This window comes from Acomys minous, assembly GCF_964271855.1.
Source record: "Acomys minous genome assembly, chromosome: 2".
In the NCBI taxonomy this organism is placed as follows: domain Eukaryota; kingdom Metazoa; phylum Chordata; class Mammalia; order Rodentia; family Muridae; genus Acomys; species Acomys minous.
The window spans coordinates 30,840,626-30,862,443 of record NC_140484.1 but is presented as its reverse complement, the minus strand read 5'-3'; the positions used below and the strand labels follow the sequence as shown (position 1 = coordinate 30,862,443).

The following is a 21,818-nucleotide window of genomic DNA, read 5'->3' as shown; positions in this document are numbered from 1 at the left end:
GTATAATCCATGCACTGTCAGGATAGGGGATTTGAAACTTAAAACATGACATTTTAATCTGTATCTTTGTTCTGTAATAACTTAGGTCGGTGAAATTCAGTAATTTTCTTTGGGATTTGTAAGGTCATTTACTCAAAATTGTACATTGGTTTTTTATGAGAACTTATGAATTAAAATAGTTTAAATCTGAGATGTCCAGCTCAATGACTACTAGCACATGAGCCTTTTTCTTCCTTTATTAGCATATACTCATTACCTATAACCTTGAGTCTCATAAGTATATACAAGTATACAATAGACTTCAGCCATGTCCATTCCTGTACCCTCTCGTTTCTCCCTTTATCCCTCCCTGTGTTATGTTCTCTTTTTTCTCTTAGACAGTTTAGCTCTTATTTCTATGCCATGTATACATACATGATTTTATGTATCTGTATAAACTGCAATGTCCACAAATGAGAGAAACTGAGATACTTAGCTTTTCAAGACTGTCTTAATTTGCTTAACGTGATTATCCACTGTTTGAGAAGTGGAGATCAGGGCTAGCAAATGTCTCATTAGTGGAGAGCGCAGGCTGCTCTTCAGAGGACCCACGTTCAGTTCCTAGCACCCATATGTCAGTTCACAGCCATCCTGTAACTCAGTCCCAGGGGGTTTGGCGCTCTCTGACCCTTCTGGTCACCAGGCATGCATATGGTATACATACATGCAGGCAAAATACACACGTAAAGTAAATATAAAATGCTTTATAATCTTGCATGTTATCCTTGCTTAGGGGCCATGCTAATGAACTCTGTCGTTCTAATTTTAGTATATGTGCTACCGTAACAATGACACATGATCTACTGAGTGCTGAAAGTGTGGTTAAACCACATTGAAATGTGCTGTAAGTGTAAAATACACACCAGATTCCATTACTCAATACCAAAACACCAGAAGTGAAGCACTTTGTTGATTTTGTGTGTGTGTCTGTGTGTGTGTTTCTTCCATGTTTAAATGATAATATATTGAATATATTAGGTTATGAACTACTATGGGGCTAGTAGAAAATGTTAAGGTATATTTGTGACTAGGACAGTATAGATCTAAGTAGCAAAACAAAGTACAAGGTGCTTTTATTTTGAAATAAAAGATGACAGGGAGCTAGCTTATGTTTTCATTTTTGAAAATGAAACAGTGATAACACAAGTGTATAAGTGTATCACAGAATACTCTGGAAAACTACTGCACAAGTTTTGCTAGTTAGATGAGAAACTTCTTTTCTGACTTAATTAACAAATGTAAATTCTTCCTTAGTAGAAGTTTGTACTTCCTTTTAAGGATTAAAAACTATTTAGCCTCTCAAAGAGAATGTTTAGAAATGCAATCAAGGCTTATTTTTTAAAATCTCTTCCCAAAGAATTTATAGTAAATATCTTTGACTCTATGTGCTTGGATTGCTGAGTTTGTTTCTATCAAGAAACCCAAAGATTAGGCTAGAGTTTGGAAATGAATATTATTGGGAATGAATGATCCAGATGTAAATTACACATGTAAAGAATATTTCTCAGAGGGGAGGACATCCTATTGAGACTTTAGGCGAGAGTAGCATGGAAGAATGGGGAAATAGTAGGAGCCACAGGGTCCTGGAAATCTACAAGAAGAACTTTGTGACAGGCAGATCTGGGTCCGGGGGTCCTCCTCAAACTAAGGCACCAGCCGAGGAGAATATAGGCAGTAAACTTCGAACCCCTACCAAGACCTAGCCGACGAACAGGATATTCTCCACCGTTGAGTGGAGAGTGAGATCTGACTTTCACGTGAACTCTGGCGCCCCTTTTCTGACCATGTCCCCTCGACGGGGAGGAGGCCTGGCGGCACTCAGAGGAGGGATAGCAAGTGACCAAGAAGAGACTTGATATTCTAAGAGCATATATAGGGGGAGGAGGTCTCCCTCAATCACAGACATAGGGGAGGGGAGAAGGGGGGAAGTGGGAGGGAGGGAAGAATGGGAGGAAACAGGGGAAGGGCTAACAATTGAGATGTAATATGAATAAATTAATAAAAAAAGATTTAAAAAAGAATATTTCTTTGATAGGGTAATCAGGTTAGTGAAAAGGCTCATTTAATTGTTTCTCAGTGTGATTGCTAGATAAATGTATAATTTTAAACAAAACTAATGTGACTACCACATGAGAATGTTCGAGTTGTTTAAATGACAAGTTTAACAGATAGACGAGGCATAGTGCTATGCTGTGTTCTTATAGCGTCACGTCTGTAGCAACGGTTGCTAAGGCCCAGTCTCTGAACAGGCTTAATTAGAATGCTGATTTTAATTACTAAACTTTTTCCAGAGTTTTATTAATCAAGATAAAAGAAAAACAGAAGATGAAGATAAATCACAGTCATTTATGCAGAGATACGAGCAAAAAATCAGACATTTTGGTAAGTCCATTAAATAAGTTTCCTCTTGATTGTGCTAGATATCATTGGAATGTGTATAAAAATGACCCTATAAAATGAGGTCCGAAAAAATCTACATGTGGCCACCTCCACTGTTGTTCTTGCTTCTGGCACAGTTGTCAGGCCTGCCTCAGACCTTCTTTGTGCCTTAAACCAGGGTGTGAAGAGCAGAACAGTTTGTTAATGCCACTCTCCGTGACAGTATCACTTCTTTGCATTTCTTGACTAGTCAGGGTTTTTTTCTTTTCTTTGATATTTTTCTTAACATTAAAAGGTTAGCATTTACTTAAGAATTTTATATATTTATTTCATAAGCAGTGGGGAGAGATCAGGTGCACATATGTGGAGGTCAGAGTACACCTTATTGGAGTTAGTTCTTTCCTTCTCCACCATGTGGGCCCTGGGGGTTGCACTTCCATCATAGGTGTGGTGGCAAGTGCCCTTACTCACTTGAGTCATCTCTCCAGCTCCAGCGTTCATTTTTCTTTTCTTTTCACATTTGCATATGATGCTGTTTAATTCACGGTTCCTTGACATGTTGCTCAGATAATAAAACAGAAATGTATAGACAAAGATCTAACGTACAGTTTTTGCCCTTTTTAAAGTTTTTAAAAAACCTTTCTTTATGTGTATGTTTCTGTGTCTGTTTAGGTATATGCTACATGTGTAGGGGGCCATGGAAACCACAAGAGAGGGTCGGATCCCCAGGAGTGGGAGTTACGGGTGATTGTGAGTCACCCAGTGTGGGTGCTGGGATCTGAGCTCAGGTTCTAGAAAAGCGAGAAGCACTACTAATGGTTAAACTGTCTCTCCAGCCCCAGAACTGGCTGTTTCTGTTAGGGGAGGAAGAGTGGGGTGAAGATGATGAGGTTGAAGGATTCCTAGAGGATGTAACATCTGAGTTTGTTGAGGAAGGGCAGATAAGGGTTTCTATAAAGATTAGGCAACAGCATTGGAAATGCAGAGTCAGAAAGTACATGCGTGGTGCATTCTGAGACAAGCAGTGCCACACAGCTGGGCTGAAAATGCTGCTTGCAAGGGTGAGAAGTTGAGGTTCAAACTTTTTTTATTCAGGTATTGTGTGAATTAATAGACATGGCTCTTGTTTATGTTTTGTTAATCAATGGCACATTGAAACCTTTCTGTATTTGTGCTCCCTCAAAGTATTATTTTTGCTTCAAAAGGAAAACCTGTACATTTAACTCAAGAACAGTACCTGATGGCTGGGCGTGGTGGCGCATGCCTTTCTTTTCTGTTTTTTAATTTTTATTTTTAAAATAATTTATTCAGATTACATCCCGATTGTTATCCCCTCACATGTGTCTTCTCGTTCCCCTCCCTCTTTCTTTGACCCTATTCCCCTCTCCTAGACCTATCACAGAAGGGGACCTCCTCCCCCACCATATGATTACAGCCTCTCAGGTCTCATGCGGATAGCATGCTTCCCCTTCTTCTGAGTGCCACCAGGCCTCCCCACCAAGGGAAGTGGGCAAATAGGGGGCACCAGATCTTTGAGAAAATCAACAAGATAGACAAACCATTAGCCAAACTAATTAAAAGGCAGAGAGACACTATCTAAATCAACAAAATCAGAAATAAAAAGGGAGAGATAACAACACTGAAGAAATACAAAGAATCTTTAGGTCTTACTTCGAAAACCTATATGCCTCAAAATTTGAAAATCTAAAGGAAATGGACAGTTTTCTTGATGGATTCCACTTGCCAAATTTGAATCAAGATCAGATAAACAAATTAGTCATATTTCTCCTACAGAAATAGAAGCAGTCATCAAAAGTCTCCCAACCAAAAAAAGCCCAGAGCCAGATGGTTTCAGCACAGAATTCTACCAGACCTTCAAAGAAGACCTAATACTGCTACTCTTCAAGCTACTCCTCAAGCTACTCCACAAAATAGAAATGGATGGAACACAACCAAACTCATTCTATGAGGCCACAGTTACCATGATACCTAAAACCTCACAAAGCTCCAGCAAAGAAAGAAAAATTCAGACCAATTTCTCTTATGTACATTGATGGAAAAATACTCAATAACTCGTAAACTGAATCCAAGAGCACATCAAAGATATCATTCACCATGACCAAGTAGGCTTAATCCCAGGCATGCAGGGATGGTTCACTATATGGAAATCTACCAATGTAATCTACCATATAAACAAACTGAAAGAAAAGAAACCACACGATCATCTCCTTGGATGCCGAAAAAGCATTTGGCACATGCCTTTAATCTTAGCACTCAGGAGGCAGAGGTAGGCGGGTTGCTGTGAGTTTAAGGCCAGCCTGGTCTACAAAGTGAGTCCAGGACAGCCAAGGCTACACAGAGAGACCCTGTCTCAAAAAAACGGGAAAAAAAAAATAATAAAGAATAGTACGTGAGGAAATGATGAAAGCTGGGCGTGATGATAACACATGCTTGTTTTCCCAGCACTGCAGAGGCTGAACCTGTCACAAACAGCCAAATCAAAACAACGAGACTAGCAAAAGCTAGTACATGAAGAGCTAAACACAGAAGTTCACATTTTTACATATATCATTGTGTCATCACATATTATAGAAACAAAAGGAGTAAGAGTCCTCTCGGGTAGATTATAAAATCTTTAAGACAGCAGAATCTTACATCACAGGGATAGAAGACAGTGATTTGCAAGCAAGTCCTGTGCTATCAGTTGCCATTCCTTGCTGCCAAGGTCCATGTGTCCTGCTGCGGGAAAATGATGGGCCATCTACTGCTATCTTTCTGGACACACAGCATTTGATAGAATAGTGTCACTAGTGGTGTTTTTTTCCCAACTGGCATTCTGTAGGCCTGTTGTTTTCGAGCCATGTCACCTAGTAAGTGAAAAACAGTACCTTCATTTATTGTAGAGTGAGTGGTTTGGTGGAAATGCAAATTTGTGTGGGAAAACATCCCAATTTCACAAGATGTTGTAATCCACCTGACACCGAGAGGGAGTCTTCAGTAGATCCTTTCCTCCTCACTGTAAAACCAGCTGTTTTTCTGAGTAGACCATGGTAAGACCATGAATTTCATTAATTCATATTCATCTTAGTATAAAATGCGTCAAAAGTAATGTGGTGCAGTAACCAATTCATCCAGTAGAGCCAAGAATGTATTACTGGTACAAGCTTGGGAGCAACAGAGTACTTCCAGCTCCAGACTGGGCTTGTTCATAAAAGGGATTATTGATCCCTCCAAGAAAACTGGACCAATATACTCAAGCTACTACTTGGTGGCAGGGATAATAAATTCTATGGAATATGGTGCCTTATTGAAGTTTTAACATGAGTTTTTTGCTTGTAGAAAATTCAGTATCCATTGACTCTACTGGACTAGGCAATCAAAACATCCTGATGTAAAGAATTCATGCTCTTGAATCAGCATGTAACCTCAAGCCTATGCCTGCCATGACCCCTTAGTTTATGAAACTATTGTATGTTTAATAAGATGGCCAGGAGAAAAGGCTGACTCGGCATCCACAAATGATCAATGAGCAGTTGTTTTACCATTGCATGTTGTGAGCTTCCAGCACCTCATCTTGTAATACTAACCAGACCCTTGCTGTCTTCAAATCCAACCAGACTTTAGCCACTCCCAGATTCCCATTGTGCCTGTTTCTTAGTGGAAATGCACATTGGCTTTTCACTTTGGAGGAGATAACCTACGTGCTGCAGCACATTGGATCCACAGAAATGTCCTAAGGTAGTAGGATCCCAAACTTTTCATGTTTTACTTTCCACTTTCTGGCATGTGTGTTTCTTATAAATAGGCATCTGGGGCACCTGCTACTTCTGCTTACCAAGTTCCATCAATGTAGAGTGGACTATTTTGCAGTTACATGGGATGATGCGATTTCAGAATCCACATTTACAAAGTGATAGCAAAGTTGATAGAGACCTGAGACAAGAGTCTGAGGGTTTGATGTTGTCAACCTTTGGAGAAAGTAAATATGCTAGTGTATGCTTATTACTAAAGGGAAAAAGCATTTGCCAGGCTGATAGATATGTTGATGAACTGCTTAAAATAAATCTGGAATGACAGCTATAATTAAAGCTTCCAAGTGAAGACTTTCCAAACTTGGATTCCATTCTAGATTCTTGGGGATAAAGGGGGCGGGGCTGGTGACTGGAGCTGTCTGTAGGTTTCAGGGACTTCACACCAGTGTCTCTGTTTTACTTATATTCTTCAGAGGTCTTCCTAACACTCTCTTTCCCTTGTGCTATTTGACGACTCTCTTTCTTTTGTTGTTTTTACCCATACTTGGATGAAATTTACCAATTAATGGTAAATGGTACCACTGTTGTAGTGTTGTGGTTTATTGAAATCTGGTTTTCTTTTACACTTATGTTTATTAGTTGACTCCGTGCTTTAGAAATACAAAATGCTGGTTCAGTCACAGAGTTCATTTACTCTTTAAACAGTTTCCACAGTTGTTTGCATCTTTAACAGCACTGTCCTCGTGGTCCTCAGAACTGCTATTTGAATCGTACAGTGGTTTATCAGAGCACATCATTTTCTCTTGTAGCCATGGTTAGCTTCGATTCAGCATTAAAAAAAATAAATCTATGTAGGATGATCCCTGGAAATGTTATTAAGAACTGTAAACATTTGCACAGAAGCTATTTCTTTTTTTCATTTATAATATCTTCATTGTATTCACTTGGTTCTACTTTTTAAAAAATATCCTGTTTTTGAAAAACGTGCTATGAAGTACTTGAATAAAATATAAAGTTAACTAAAAATGTATTGTAGGAAGTAAATTGTCTCTGTGATAGAATTGCATATTTTTCAAGTTTGAGAACTTTCCAAATTCTCCACAATAAATATAATTCATTTCTATTACCTGAAAAAATATTTTAAGCCTTTATTTATTTTATGTATATGAGTACTCTGTATGTATGTATGCCTGCATCCCGAAGAGGGCATTAGAGGGTATAGATGGTTGTGAGCCACCATGTGGTTGCTGGGAACTGAACTCAGGACCTCTGGAAGAGCAAACAGTGCTCTTAACTGCTGAGCCATCTCTCTAGCCCCCCTGAAAAAATACTTTAAGGTCTTACTTTAACAATTTTAGGATGGCTTAATATTTTAAGATGTACTAAATATATATAATAGTGTAATCACTGAACGTCAAAGAAATGGAAATGTCAGAAGAGTTTATAGAGTATTTGATGGGGCAACCTGAAGCCTTAGAAGCATTGTAGGATGGCTGGAAGAAGGGTGAATTTTGTTTTTAAGTAACCTGACTGTGCATAGACATGGAGGTTAAAAAATGGTTGTCTTGCGACAGATGATGAGAAACACTTGAAATCTAGGGCTCAGAATGTAAAAGTAGTCGAAGTCTTCCCAAGGACCTTTCAGCCTAGCTAGGGGAAGTTAGCAGGTGGAGTTAGAGTAGATGGTGTAAAACGTTAAACATGTTCTGTAAATATAACACAGGATGTCTGTCCTGGGGGCAGTTTAAAAGTCAGATAGACTATTGAGAACTGAAGACATTCAGATGCTCACCAGGAAGACACATGGTTTGAAACATGTAGCTAAATTATTTTTCTTTGTCAAAGTAAGCTATTTTAAGCATTCAGAGAAACTGATTGGTAGTTTGAGTGGCTGACTTATTCTTAACCAAAAGATTGTCTTCAGTCTGAGTGAATTATTCACTATTGTGTTAACACCTGCTATTGAGCATTTGCTATGTGGGTTACTGTTCTAAGTGCTTTATCTGAGTTAAAGTCTTTTCGTTCATAAAAACCCTTCGCGTTGGGTACTGGTTTAGCCCTGCCTTACGGAGGAAGACACAGGTCTGTGAAGGGACTTGCCCGGTGAAGCTGAGGCGCACACTGAGGCTGCTCAGCTCTGGTCCATTTCTCTGGTCGTCATCCTCATTGTGTTACTGTGTTTACAGATTTCTGAATAACAGTAACCTCAGATATGTTCTCATCCTGTAATCCAGGATGCTCCTTAAATACTTTCTTATAAAAATCCCACACCTTTTCTCTTAAGACCTATATGGATTACTTGTAACTTCTCAATTTCATACTGATTCAAGATCTAGTTTACTTAGTTTTCCCGTCTCAAGTGTTAAGGTCTTAGGTATTAATAAAAAAGATAAAAAATTCACCTTGTACTGACAGCTCTGTGGCTGTTAACAGGTGTTACTTATATTTTTCATATTATCTTTAATTTAGAATCCAGATTGACAAGGCTTTGTTAACTCATGGTGCTGCCGTGTTGAGGTAAATAGATGATTGACTGTAGATAAAGTTGAAGTGTAAGCAAGCTAGCAAAGGCACTGGGAGTGTAGCTCATTTGGTAGTGCTTGCATAGCATGCATGGAGCCCTAGACTTTATCTCTCAACTGCTTAAATCAGGCTGGTGGTGCAAGGTCCTATAGTTCCAGCACTGGAGAGAGAACACGGCAAGGTCAGAGGCAGCCTGGGTTCCCAGGGACCCTCTGGAAAGAGTATGGGGAAACGGGATGGGCCAAAAGAGTCATTTTATGTCTTTGGGTATAAGAAATAAGGATTGTGCTCTTTTCAGCTCTGCCTTTCAGAGCTGGGGAAGTAGTTTCAAATAAATTTACATAATCATTGTGTCTCAAAATCTTAAATGACCCAGTTGTCAGGAAAGTATGGTGCACACTTATAATCCTGGTGTGGGGGTGGGGCGTAGGAGATGGGGAGGTGGGATGGGCAGGACAAGTTTAAACATTTATGGATTCTTGAGTTGTGTAGGGAGATCCTACCCTCCCTTGGGTTTTTTCCTTTAACTAAAAAGAAAAAGAGGGAAAAAAGCTGAAATTGCCCACAACCTTTTTCTAAAGATAGTGTATTTTCAATTGGTTTCCCACATGTCGCTGTGTATTTTCAAGTGAAGTATTTGTCTTTGGTTTTGATCTTATGTCCTCATATGAAATTTAGTGTATAGGAATTCATTTTGTGTTGAAAGCAAAGTTTTATTTTCATACTGTCAAGACAGTCCTGTGAAACTTCCATGATGGCTTAATAACATCCCAACTGTCTGCTGCTGGGTGTAAATCTAAGTATGAAGCTTCTGACATTGTGATTGTCATGCATTCGTGGATAGTCCTGAACAGCACACTCCATCTGCTGTGCTGCTTGGTCATAATGACTTTGCTAAAGATGCAGATGTAGTATTTGGATTCGTTTAACATCTTAAAACAAGATGACAGCCTTTTAAATATGTTCAACTAAATTAAAAAAAAAAAATGATTGTTTCCTGTACACACTGACCAGGTCGCATTAGTAAACAACTAACATCACCAAAGTAACTTAAGTATATCAGGTATTATAATACTGACACATTTGTTTCCTAACTGATAAAATTTCCTAAATTGGTAAATGTCTACATTTTACTGTCTCTTGAAAACTTTAACATTTGAACATGGATCACTATAAGTTCAAGGCCAGCCTGGTCTATAAAAGGAGTCCAGGATAGCCAAGGCTACACAGAAAAAAGCCTGTCTCAAAAAGCCAAATAAATAAATAAGATATGTATCTTACACATACAGTATTCTGATTTCTTAGTAAGCCCTTACGTTTGACAACTATAATTTCTTGAAGCTGTGCTTTTTAAATTTTTTATACTGGAGATTGACCCTCAGGCCTCATACATAATAAGCAAATACTTATCATTGAGCCACGCCCTGGTCTTTTTTGATTTGTTTTGTTTTTGAGACCAGTCTTGCAAAGATGTTCAGGCTGTCCTTGAACAGGCTCTGTGCCCAGACAGCCCTTGCATTTTCAGTCTTTGCCATGGCCACTCAATAGCAGAGATTCTTCTCCACCTTTATAATAAAAACCATCCTGTTCTCTTAGTAAGCAATACTAAGTATCTTTCACCTTAAGGGAAGATCAAGTGTCTCAGGGTGGGGGGACTTTGGGTATTGCCATAAGCAGGAGACTTTACCTGGCCACTAACTCTTCTTAAGGAAGACTAATACCTGAAATAAACTTGCTGTCATTCCAGCCTGGACATTGCTTTAAGAGGTTTATGCTCTTGGCTTGCCCTGTTGTGTATCACATTGCTCTGGAACTGTGAACTGTCTGTAAAGAGAAACATTTAAAATCCATTTCTTGCCTTATGGGAAGAAAGGAAATATTTGACGTTTGTGATTCAATTCTTTTTACAGGTATGTTGAGTCGATGGGATGATAGTCAGAGGTTTTTGTCTGACCACCCATACCTTGTATGCGAAGAAACTGCTAAATACCTTATTTTATGGTGTTTTCACCTAGAAGCTGAGCAGGTATTGTATGAATCTTTAATGTCTGGAAACCTTATTAGAATTCTAGGTTTTTTGCCTTTTTTTTTTTACATTGTTTAAATTAAAGCAGGAAGGTTATTAGAAGGAATTAATAGTTTTATTGTTTCCAGCCTTCTAGCTAACTGCAGGGATTTTGTTGTTTCCCTGTACCCTTGCTTTGCTGCCTTCTCATCACTCCTGTTCTCGTGAACTATCATCACATTTTTCTTTTTTACTAATTAGAAAGTCATGTTTTAAATTTTTCATAAGGTAATCCTAATATAAACTAAGCCAAAAGAATATAGTTATTCTAGTCCGTGTAATAGCAGTAAGACATTCACTTTATGTACATGTAATATTTTACTCGACAATAAAGTCAAAGGCACTCTAAAAATTCAAAATTTGCATCAGTACTAATTCAGTCTCTTTTCAGAAGTATTTTCTATAACTTTGTGTATTTTTTTTTCAGAAAGGTGCTCTAATGGAACAAATAGCACATCAAGCTGTTGTAATGCAGTTTATTATGGAAATGGCCAAAAACTGTAATGTGGATCCAAGAGGCTGTTTTCGTTTATTTTTCCAGAAAGCCAAAGTAAGTAGTTACTTGGTATTGTTAAATGCAAAGATTGGACTATAGTTGAGCTCTCTTTGTTCTGTGAATATCAGAAGCTGTCTAGCCAGTAGGCTGCTAAATACAGTAGGTTTTCTAGTGAAAAGAAATGTATAGTGTTCGTACTTAGTATGTGTAACTTAGTATAGTGCCTACATAGTATAAATGGTATTTATACTACATAGTTGTCTTAAGGTTTCCACTACTATGAAAACAACATCATGACCACAGCAACTCTTATAAAGGAAAACATTTCATTGGGGCTGGCTTACAGTTCAGAGGTTTAATCCATTATCATCATGGCAGGAAGCATGGCATCATGCAGGCAGATGTGATGTAGAAGCTGAGAGTTCTGTATCTTGGTCCGAAGGCAGCAGGAAGAGACTGTGTTCCACCACACTGGTGTGCCTTGAGCATAGGAGACCTCACCCCCACAGTAGCACAGTTCCTCCAACAAGGCCAACCTCCTAATAGTGCCACTTCCTATGGCCAAGCATTCAAATACATGAATCTGTGGGGACCATGTTTATTCAAACTACCACAAAAGTATTACAGTTTTGTTTTGTTTTGCTGATTGGGACTTAAAGAGTAAGAGGCTGCGCTAGACTATGTATTTAAATTGAAGCCCATTCAAATTAATGTGACTGTCCTGGAGTACCTCATCGTTTACTCATTTAGTATATAAGGAGTGTTTTCTAATGTAAAGCAAAGCCATTTCAAAGGCTAGGGTGCAGTGTTGAGCAAAACAGATACAGCATCCTCCACATGTAGAACTCACTGTTTAAGAATAAGAAACCAAATTTGTAGCTGGGCAGTGGTGGCACACACATTTAATCCCAGCAGAGGCAGATGGATCTCTGAGTTTGAGGCCAACTTGGTCTAGACAGAGAGTTCCGAGACAGCCAGGGCTACACAGAGAAACCTTGCCTCAAAAAACCAAAAGAAAAGAAACCAAATTTGTAATAAAAAAAAAGTAGAGATGTAGCAGGTGGGTTATGGGTTGGATTATGAGGTCAGCATGGCTGCAATAGTGAGATGTTGTTGAGAGACAGTACAGGAGGCGGGACAGGGAGGAAGAAGGAAGCAAGCAAGAAAGGATGACTTCCAGAAAGCTTGTGGTACAGGAAATATTATGCAGCTAATGTATATCTATGGAACAGTTAATAATCTAAGAAAATGTGTATGTTACAAGTTTAAAACAAGAGATGTATGTTTATATAAATATAACGTTGGCCCTACTAAAGACAGTAGATATGTTCAGAAAGATTACTGTTTTGTTTTTACTGAATTAGTAATAATTAAGTTTTCTAAGAAGCAAAGCTGTGAGAATTGAACTCACTTATAGTAGAAGTATACATTAAAGCAGCCTCTTTGGAAGTATTTCTAGAGGAACTGAGCAAGTGCACATCTGAATAGCAAAAGCATTTTGAGGAACGTACCATAGCGAGCAGGTTCTCAGCTTGTGTTCAGGAGCCCTGATAGTCAGCAGGCGCTCAGTGACAAAGGCTTCCATAATACCATTGTGACATTGGAGGCTGCAGTCAGTCTCATTCACTCATGACTGTGCAGTTGATGCTGAAGCGAATGGAAGAGCCTGCTGTCTGCTGTTAGGCCAGGCACGAGAGACTTGTGAAGATGAAAAGCAGAGTTCACTGTTCTGACCTTTGGAAGGGAGGGGGTGCTTTAAAGAATAGTCTTTGACTTTTAAATATTGTGTGTGTGTTGTGTGTGTGCAGGTTTACTTACATACACAGTGTGAATGCCAGAAGTTGACAGAGTAACTTCCTCTATGAAGCTCCATCCCATTTTCCAAGACAGGGTCTCTCAGTGAACTTGAAGCTCACCGTAGGCTGGCAGCCCCCAGGGTCTGCTTGTCTCTGTGCCTCCCCTCCTCAGTGCTGGGGTCACAGAGGTGTGCCACTGTGCTGGGATTTTTACATGGGAGCCGAGGATCCTGTTTTAGAGAATGTGTCACTGTTGTTCAGACGTGTCACATTCCTGGGCTTTACTGGTCACCCTTTCCGAGTCTCAAGTGGTCACGGTTAGCTCTTGAAGAACACAGTAGTGTAAAGTAAAAATGCACTGCTACTGGCAGCACATAGTGTATTTGTTTCTGGATCTTTTAAGTCTAATTTCCTGGACATGGCGGTGCACTCCTTTAATCCCAGCACTCAAGGGGCAGAGGAAGGAAGAGCTCTGTGACTTTAGGCCAGCCTGGTCTATATAGTGAGCTCTACCCTACAGTGTTACATGACACTGTCTACAAACACAAACAGAGTAGTTTTTTTTTCTCAAATTTCTGAACACAGCAAATACTGACTGATGTAACCTACATAAAAAGAATTGTTGCACACATGAGTTTTTACAGTGTAGACGATCTGTACGCCTTGAAAATTACTGTCCCACAGCAGTTCTTACATTTCTGTACTCAGTGCTGTACTTTTATAGATTTACTTATAATATCAGTCTGACCCTAAGAATAAATTTTGGTATTTTTCATTAATATAATTCATCAACATAATAGATTGAAAAAAAAAAACCAATGAGAATGAATGAAACAAGCTAGTTGTATAGCCAGTATCAATTTTTATAAAGCTGGTAGTTTTAAGTATTTTATATTTTATAAAGCATTTATAAAGATGGAACTAAACAATATGTTTTTAGGAGCTATTTGTATGAGAAGAAAAAGTAAAGCAAAGGAATGACTACAACACAGAGAGGAGAAGAACTCTTGGGCACTGCTTCCTAGGTTCTGGTGATAGTCTTATTCCTAATGTCTGTGGGTACATAGATTTTTGCTCACATGCGCGCACGCGGGCACACACACACAAACAAACAGAGTTTTTTTGCACATTTTAACATATGCAATTAAAAGTTAAAAGGAAGTATACAAGAAGTTTAACTTTGATTATGCTTGAGTGGTTGAATTATTTTCATTTTCTTTATGATATACGGCAATAAACATTTCCCGTTAGAAACAGACAACAAAAAACTAATTCTATTTTTAAATGTAAAAAGATGACAGTTACCTTAAATGCTCAACTCTCTGAAACGCAGTCTCATCTGATAGTTTCCTACAGTCTTATCTAACAGCTTCCTAGTCTCATCGGACAGTTTCCTAGTTTCATCCTACAGTTTCCTACAGTCTCATCCTACGGTTTCCAACAGTCTCATCCTACAGTTTCCTACAGTCTCATCCTACAGTTTCCTACAGTCTCATCCTACAGTTTCCTACAGTCTCATCCTACAGTTTCCTACAGTCTCATCCTACAGTTCCCTACAGTCTCATCCTACAGTTTCCTACAGTCTCATCCTACAGTTTCCTACAGTCTCATCCTACAGTTTCCTACAGTCTCATCCTACAGTTTCCTACAGTCTCATCCTACAGTTCCCTACAGTCTCATCCTACAGTTTCCTACAGTCTCATCCTACAGTTTCCTACAGTCTCATCTTACAGTTCCCTACAGTCTCATCCTACAGTTTCCTACAGTCTCATCCTACAGTTTCCTACAGTCTCATCCTACAGTTTCCTACAGTCTCATCCTACAGTTCCCTACAGTCTCATCCTACAGTTTCCTACAGTCTCATCCTACAGTTTCCTACAGTCTCATCCTACAGTTTCCTACAGTCTCATCTTACAGTTTCCTACAGTCTCATCCTACAGTTTCCTACAGTTTCCTACAGTCTCATCCTACAGTTTCCTACAGTCTCATCCTACAGTTTCCTACAGTCTCATCCTACAGTTTCCTACAGTCTCATCCTACAGTTTCCTACAGTCTCATCCTACAGTTTCCTACAGTCTCATCCTACAGTTTCCTACAGTCTCATCCTACAGTTTCCTACAGTCTCATCCTACAGTTTCCTATAGTCTCATCCTACAGTTTCCTACAGTCTCATCCTACAGTTTCCTACAGTCTCATCCTACAGTTTCCTATAGTCTCATCCTACAGTTTCCTACAGTCTCATCCTACAGTTTCCTACACTCTCATCCTACAGTTTCCTACAGTCTCATCCTACAGTTTCCTACAGTCTCATCCTACAGTTTCCTACAGTTTCCTACAGTCTCATCCTACAGTTTCCTACAGTTTCCTACAGTCTCATCCTACAGTTTCCTACAGTCTCATCCTACAGTTTCCTACAGTCTCATCCTACAGTTTCCTACAGTCTCATCCTACAGTTTCCTACAGTCTCATCCTACAGTTTCCTACAGTCTCATCCTACAGTTTCCTACAGTCTCATCCTACAGTTTCCTATAGTCTCATCCTACAGTTTCCTACAGTCTCATCCTACAGTTTCCTACAGTCTCATCCTACAGTTTCCTACAGTCTCATCCTACAGTTTCCTACAGTCTCATCCTACAGTTTCCTACAGTCTCATCCTACAGTTTCCTACAGTCTCATCCTACAGTTTCCTATAGTCTCATCCTACAGTTTCCTACACTCTCATCCTACAGTTTCCTACAGTCTCATCCTACAGTTCCCTACAGTCTCATCCTACAGTTTCCTACAGTCTCATCCTACAGTTTCCTACAGTCTCATCTTACAGTTTCCTACAGTCTCATCCTACAGTTTCCTACAGTCTCATCCTACAGTTTCCTACAGTCTCATCCTACAGTTTCCTAGTCTCATCCTACAATTTCCTACAGTCTCATCCTACAGTTTCCTACAGTCTCATCCTACAGTTTCCTACAGTCTCATCCTACAGTTTCCTACAGTCTCATCCTACAGTTTCCTAGTCTCATCCTATAGTTTCCTACAGTCTCATCCTACAATTTCCTACAGTCTCATCCTACAGTTTCCTACAGTCTCATCCTACAGTTTCCTACAGTCTCATCCTACAGTTTCCTACAGTCTCATCCTATAGTTTCCTACAGTCTCATCCTACAGTTTCCTAGTCTCATCCTACAGTTTCCTACAGTCTCATCCTACAGTTCCCTACAGTCTCATCCTACAGTTTCCTACAGTCTCATCCTACAGTTTCCTACAGTCTCATCCTATAGTTTCCTACAATCTCATCCTACAGTTTCCTAGTCTCATCCTACAGTTTCCTACAGTCTCATCCTACAGTTTCCTACACTCTCATCCTACAGTTTCCTACAGTCTCATCTTACAGTTTCCTACAGTCTCATCCTACAGTTTCCTACAGTCTCATCCTACAGTTTCCTACAGTCTCATCCTACAGTTTCCTAGTCTCATCCTACAATTTCCTACAGTCTCATCCTACAGTTTCCTACAGTCTCATCCTACAGTTTCCTACAGTCTCATCCTACAGTTTCCTACAGTCTCATCCTACAGTTTCCTAGTCTCATCCTACAGTTTCCTACAGTCTCATCCTACAGTTTCCTAGTCTCATCCTACAGTTTCCTACAGTCTCATCCTACAGTTTCCTACAGTCTCATCCTACAGTTTCCTACAGTCTCATCCTATAGTTTCCTACAGTCTCATCCTACAGTTTCCTAGTCTCATCCTACAGTTTCCTACAGTCTCATCCTACAGTTCCCTACAGTCTCATCCTACAGTTTCCTACAGTCTCATCCTACAGTTTCCTACACTCTCATCCTACAGTTTCCTACAGTCTCATCTTACAGTTTCCTACAGTCTCATCCTACAGTTTCCTACAGTCTCATCCTACAGTTTCCTACAGTCTCATCCTACAGTTTCCTAGTCTCATCCTACAATTTCCTACAGTCTCATCCTACAGTTTCCTACAGTCTCATCCTACAGTTTCCTACAGTCTCATCCTACAGTTTCCTAGTCTCATCCTACAGTTTCCTACAGTCTCATCCTACAGTTTCCTAGTCTCATCCTACAGTTTCCTACAGTCTCATCCTACAGTTTCCTACAGTCTCATCCTACAGTTTCCTAGTCTCATCCTACAATTTCCTACAGTCTCATCCTACAGTTTCCTACAGTCTCATCCTACAGTTTCCTACAGTCTCATCCTACAGTTTCCTACAGTCTCATCCTACAGTTTCCTAGTCTCATCCTACAGTTTCCTACAGTCTCATCCTACAGTTTCCTAGTCTCATCCTATAGTTTCCTACAGTCTCATCCTACAATTTCCTACAGTCTCATCCTACAGTTTCCTACAGTCTCATCCTACAGTTTCCTACAGTCTCATCCTATAGTTTCCTACAGTCTCATCCTACAGTTTCCTAGTCTCATCCTACAGTTTCCTACAGTCTCATCCTACAGTTCCCTACAGTCTCATCCTACAGTTTCCTACAGTCTCATCCTACAGTTTCCTACACTCTCATCCTACAGTTTCCTACAGTCTCATCTTACAGTTTCCTACAGTCTCATCCTACAGTTTCCTACAGTCTCATCCTATGGATTCCCATAGTCTCATCCACATTTTCCTACAGTTTCATCCAACAGCTTCCTACAGTCTCATCCAACAATTTCCTAATCTCATCCAACAGTTTCCTACAGTCTTATCTGAAGTTTCCTAGTCTCATTCTACAGTTTCAAGTAGGCTTTTAATCAATAAATGACTGGGTTGGAATTTTAGCTAGGCTTATGTTAACTAAATTTTTACATGACTCACAGAAGCAATAAAAACCATACCTTTTGGTGATACCTTAATGGATATGTTTAAACTGATACTAATTTGGTGATGGGAGATTTCCATACTACATTTTAAGGTTTTTCTTTACTAAAACAGAACTCTTCAACCTTAACTTTTTTAATATTAAAATTTGGCAGGGATATTCATGGAATGCTTCTGTCATGACAGGCACTGGTTTAAACATTAAATCCTTATTAAACCCTTCTGTGTTTTATGAGGATTTTTTTTTACCCCTGCTTTGTAAGAAAAGAAATTGGCATAAAGAAGAGAAGTGTCTGGAAGGTTCCTTCATTAAACAGGTTTCTCTTTCTTTAAACCTTTAGGCCTTAGGATTACAGTAAAGTCAGCAGTTGTGCTGTTTGCCTTTGATAGCAGTTAGTTTTGGATGCTAACATGGGGTTGTAACATAGGTCCACACAAGTCCTGGCTATTGCTAGACTACCATGGTAAGCTAAACTAAGGAAATTATTAAAAAAAGACAGGATATCCTTCTAGAACATACTTTCCTTATTTATGTAACCCAGAACTAGTCTACAATCTCACCCAAGTTCTATGTAGCTCTTAAACTCCATGGACAAGAAGAACAAGATCTTTCTCCCACTTGAACTTAAAGCCAGCATGCTGTTAGCACAGGGCATGCACCCTGCCAGTTACATATACAAGAAATGGTTTTTGCTGTTTGTTTGGTTTGGTTTGATTTGGTTTTTGGTTTTTCGAGACAGGGTTTCTCTGTGTAGCCTTGGCTGTCCTGAAACTCGCTTTGTAGACCAGAGTGGCCTTAAACTTATAAAGATCCACCTGCCTCTGCCTCCCAAGCACCACCACCTGGCTTAGAAGAAATGTTTATAAAAAGAGACCTCTGTCAGTAGGGAGGGATTTTTCATGGAGAACAGAGACTCCTACGTCATTGGATGCTTCTCTTAGCTGAAGTTACCATACTTGTTTGTTTCCAGGTGCCAGAGAGACACTTGCTTAACTAGAACACTTACAATATCCTTACAGTAATTAAGTTGACTGTTGAATTTGTTTTTTATAACATTTACAAATACAGTTTAAAAAGGACAGAGGTGGACTAGACAGGTAACACTACCCCCTTCCCCAATTGAGAATAGAGCAGATGTGCAGGGTTGATAGTTTGCTTTGCAATTCCAGGGATTGAGCCTAGGGTCTTGTGCATGTTAAGCAAGTGCCCCATCACTGAGACAGAGTTTCACTAAGTTGCTCTGTTCCTTGTAAATTAACTGTGAAGCCTCCAGACCTTGAACTTACTGTCCTCTTGCCTTAGCCTTAGTCTTACTAATGGTACCACCAGGCTACTCCTACTTTGCATTTGTGTAGGGAGTGTTGTTCCTATTGGTTAATTTTGTTGAAGCAGAAAGAAACATGGAGCAGACCAACTATTTGTTCATGCTCCTGTAAAAGAAACAGCATGCACAAATCTGCCAGGAGACTGTGCCGGTCCATGCAATTTGACTGCTCTTTACTGCCTCTGCTTCAGCTTTCTCTGTGGTTTTTAGAATTGATTCTGTGGTTTAGTAGTCCAGAAACATTCTTTCTGTCTGTCTGTTTTCACATTCTAGGCAGAAGAAGAAGGGTATTTTGAAGCATTCAAAAATGAACTTGAAGCTTTCAAGTCAAGAGTAAGACTTTATGCTCAATCACAAAGTTTTCAACCTGTGACAGTTCAGAATCATGTTCCCCATTCTGGTGTTGGGTGCATAGGCTCCTTAGAATCCCTATCACAGGTAAGCGGCAACAGGGACTACTCACTGCATAAGTGTATTCACATAATTTTGTTCTTTAGACCATTCATGCATAATATATTTGTGACCACTTAAAATTTCCTCGCCTCAAAAAGTGACCCTTAAGCCAAGTGTGGTGGAGCACAACTTTAATCCCAGCACTTGGGAAGCAGAGGCAGGTGAATCTCTGAGAGTTTAAGGCCAGCCTGTTCTCTCCATAGTGAGTTCTAGGGCTACCTAGAGACACCCTGTCCCAAAATTAATTAAGTGATTGCTTGATTAATAACCCTTAGTCTTATTTCATGTTTTGGCATTGATTCTCTTCTGTCTCTTAGAGACACCAAATTCTCTCCTTTTAATGTGGAAAAGATGAGCTGTACCTAGACATTCTTCAGGTCAAGTGTCACCACCTAATGGTCATCTCTATTATAAACTCAGGGTGGCTCTCCACAAACATCGCATCTAGTCAAACACTGTTGGCAATTTTTGTTATTTCAGCTTAAGAGCAAACATGTAAGTGGTAGCTAAAGTGATTTGTTGCATGGCTTTATGAAATTAATACCTTGTAAATTAGCACTCTTTATATGTTAGGTATCCAGTAATAGTGTACGTAGTATTGGCAACTGTTTGAACCTCTTCAGGGTCTGCTGCAAGATGAAGTTAAAAACTGCTACTGGCATGAAAAAAATATCAGTGACGAGGGGAGCAGGCCACTAGTGCAGCTGACAGTACTTTTTAGACTTTAAAATGTTGTCAGGCAGTCTCTCCCCATCATGATTTTAGAAGTAACAGCTTGCTAGAGCCTAGTTACCTCTCACTTCCAGGCTCCAAGATTTTAAGACCAACTTTAGCCAGTTTATTCTGTTGTCTACATTGGGAGATGGAAAGTGTCATTCAGAAGACAATATGAGGAGAGTCCTGTATTTGTCTTTAAGCCTCATAAAATGGTAAAAATTGAGATTTTCAACCTCTTGATCTTATGTCACTATAATTTTACCATTTTAGTAATAGGTATTTAAAACAGTTATTAAATTTACACTAACACTTTAATTTATCTAAAATAATACAGAAAGCAGTTGATCATATTTAACCAAAAACATTTTCAAGGATGTAAATATTCACGTTCTGGCATTAAAGAATTACTAGTGATCTCCTTTAATTAGACATGTCAGGAATAGCCCCCTGAAGAATGCCTACAGATCACTTCTTTATTTTTAATTTTATAACTGTGAAAGTATTTTGCCTGCATGTGTGTCTGTGCACCACATGTGTACCTGGTGCTCACAGAAGCCAGAAGAGGACTTGGATCCCCCTGGAACTGTTCCTTACAAATGACTTCTAGCCACCATGTGGGTATGGGGAATTGAACCCTGTCCACTGCAAGAGCAACAACCGCTCTAAACTGCTGAGCCACCTCTCCAGCCCCCTGATCACATCTTTAATGTTACTTAAATACAGTATTAAGAAGTAGCACATGAGAAAGCAATTTTTCCAATGGAATTTTATGATGATGTTAAAGGCAGCAAATAAACCTAAAATTAGTACCTAGAGCATGGAAAAGATAAAGAGATTTAAAGGATGTCATTGGTTCTTTACATAAAAGGAGAACATACACACCTTAAAACACAAGCAATTTGTATTATCAAGAACATGCAGAGTGATGAGGTGTACGCCTTTAATCCCAGCACTCTGTAGGCAGAGGCCAGCCTGGTCTACAAAGTGAGTCTAGGACAGCCAAGGCTACACAGAGAAACCCTGTCTCAAAACAAAACAAAACAAAAAACAAAAAAGAAGAAGATGCTTCCAGTTTGAAAGACTCAAGTCATTAAGTCCTTTTTACACATGCCAATTAACAGCTGATACCAGTGGCTAGGCCTCCATTGCCGTTTGTGGTTGTGAGGGCTGGAGTCATACAACTTTGTCACTGGAGTTGTTACTGTTATCAGGAAACTTCATACTAGTTAACCTGGGTTAGTAGACTAGTGGTTTGTTACAGGGTGAGGATTTAAGCATCCTGACCTAGACTGTCCTCAGGGAGAGGAGTGCTGTTCCAGATCCTTGGAGTTGCATGAGATGGGTGACTAGATGAAACAGAGTAGAATGAGAGGCTACCTGAGGCATCAAAGTGACAATTTTGAGGTCTGAAAACATTCTTACTGTAATAATGGTATATACCATTTTAT

The 21,818-nt window shown here is 39.4% G+C and overlaps 1 protein-coding gene across 3 annotated transcripts in view; it reads left to right on the top strand.

Annotated features, from left to right (window-relative positions):
* CDC37L1 (cell division cycle 37 like 1, HSP90 cochaperone) overlaps nt 1–21,818 on the top strand; it is a 33,888-nt gene that overhangs the window by 8,953 nt on the left and 3,117 nt on the right. For 2 of the 3 annotated variants that reach the window (XM_084769796.1, XM_084769795.1), the window contains exons 3-6: nt 2,331–2,421; nt 10,604–10,719; nt 11,186–11,308; nt 19,474–19,638. In XM_084769796.1, coding sequence (XP_084625922.1) covers nt 2,331–2,421; nt 10,604–10,719; nt 11,186–11,308; nt 19,474–19,638 — 495 coding nt within the window. The remainder of the gene's footprint in view (nt 1–2,330; nt 2,422–10,603; nt 10,720–11,185; nt 11,309–19,473; nt 19,639–21,818) is intronic. The other variant, XM_084769797.1, reaches the window with a different exon arrangement.